Raw genomic sequence first — 1,786 nt, forward strand, 5'->3', positions numbered from 1 at the left:
TCAATGTGCCGTTAAGAAACACATTGAAATGGTGAAAATGTTGATGTTCAATATAAGTTATTGAAATTATCACACTCTCAATGAATAAAACAAGAAGATAAAATCTTTCTATCAACAAAAGAAAATTACACAAATAACATAGTAAGAGAAGTGAATATGGTGATAAAGATGATAATATTTATTGTAAAGTATATAATAATACTCTTGTTATTAATGGATATGGTATTGATAATGACTTATACTTAATTCAAAAATGGTTAGAATTATTTGATTCAAAGGAATATCCAATTTAAATTATTCTTCCATAGAATAATGATTGAAGTGAAGAATTAGGAATATGGATTTAAAAATCACTAGCACCATACTATGATATAAATTTACTTTCATCATCAAGGGAATCTTATAATACAGCTTCAATATTAAAAAGGTTATATAGAATATTTTGTTGGTTCAAAAACTAGTGAGAAAAGATGAAGTTATTGTGATGAATGAATAGAAATATAATGTTGTATGTGTAGAAGCACTAAAGATGATGATGCATTTTTATTTTATAAATAATGTATTAGAAGACAGAGAAAATGGTATGCAAAACCAAATATTATTAAATATAATGATGTTAAACATAAAATTATACAACCATCAATTGAATTGTTTCCAAAAAAAGAAAATAATGAAATATCCAAGAAAACCAACAGAAATAGTAGTTTATACATATTTATATTGTTATTCAGCATGTTCATTGGTAACAAAAAGATTAAAAGAATGAGGAGGAGCTATTCTTGTTTGATTTGATGGAGATCCATATGGTAAAGATGAAGAATTTGAAGTAGGATTGTCACCAACAGCTGTTATTGAATCTGTTCCTTTACTCCCTCATATATGGATGGGAGTATATGGATATAATCTTAGAATAAGTGTTGGAGAAAGATACAGATATAATTATGAATATAATGAAACAATTCCTAGAGAATTTTTAACTGATATGATTGATGAAAGAGTGAATATTTATCAATTTTCAAATTATAAGATAAAAGAATTTGAAGAAGAAACAAATAAAATAATAGAGAAATATAAAACAAAATGTAATCCAAAGAATAAAAGATTAGTTAAAAGAGATAGTAAATGTGATAAAGAAATTAATATTGAACATGGATGTGGAGGATATGAATGTGGAGATAATGGAGAATGGAGTTCAAAATGTGTACTAGCTTATTGTGATGAATGATACATGTTTGATTATATCAACAACAAATGTATTGAAGATGTTTGTTCAGATGGAATACCAATAAGCATAATAAAGGTAAGCATGGTTAGTATTGGAATAATCGCATTAATTCTTTAATTGAAGAAAGAATAATTTAAAATGTATTTTTAGTTTAATAAAATAACGATAAATAAATGATGAAATAAAGAACAAATAAATAAAAAACTTAACTGAATGACAATTTGTATGATAGAAATAATATTTTCATATTTCATTTGTTATATTTGTTTAAAATGAAATAAAAAGGAATAAAACATAATTTTGATTAACCATATATTCAAAATAAATAATACAAAATGTGTGAAAATGATGTTATAATTATATTTCATCGTCATTTATTTCAATTTATAGAAAATATAAACATTAAAAACATTAAAATAAAATCAAATTATTGTTTTGATCAATATTCTTCATTTCCTTCATTATAATTTAGTACTTTCTCTATTTCATATATTTTATGATGAGCTTTACGTTCAAAACTAGTTCCTGGATTAACAACGTATGCATTATCTTCGGTAACAA

General features: G+C 23.7%; 1 protein-coding gene across 1 annotated transcript; it reads left to right on the forward strand.

Annotated features, from left to right (window-relative positions):
• Window positions 1-883: 883 nt before the first annotated feature.
• Window positions 884-1,225, forward strand: EHI_157460 (uncharacterized protein; the record flags this gene model as incomplete). Its single annotated transcript, XM_001914251.1, has 1 exon — window positions 884-1,225. One exon carries the CDS (start codon window positions 884-886, stop codon window positions 1,223-1,225), a length of 342 nt encoding a protein of 113 aa, XP_001914286.1.
• Between the last annotated feature and the right edge of the window lie 561 nt (window positions 1,226-1,786).

This window comes from Entamoeba histolytica, genomic scaffold (assembly GCF_000208925.1).
Source record: "Entamoeba histolytica HM-1:IMSS scf_1104750518659 genomic scaffold, whole genome shotgun sequence".
Lineage (NCBI taxonomy): Eukaryota > Evosea > Mastigamoebida > Endamoebidae > Entamoeba > Entamoeba histolytica.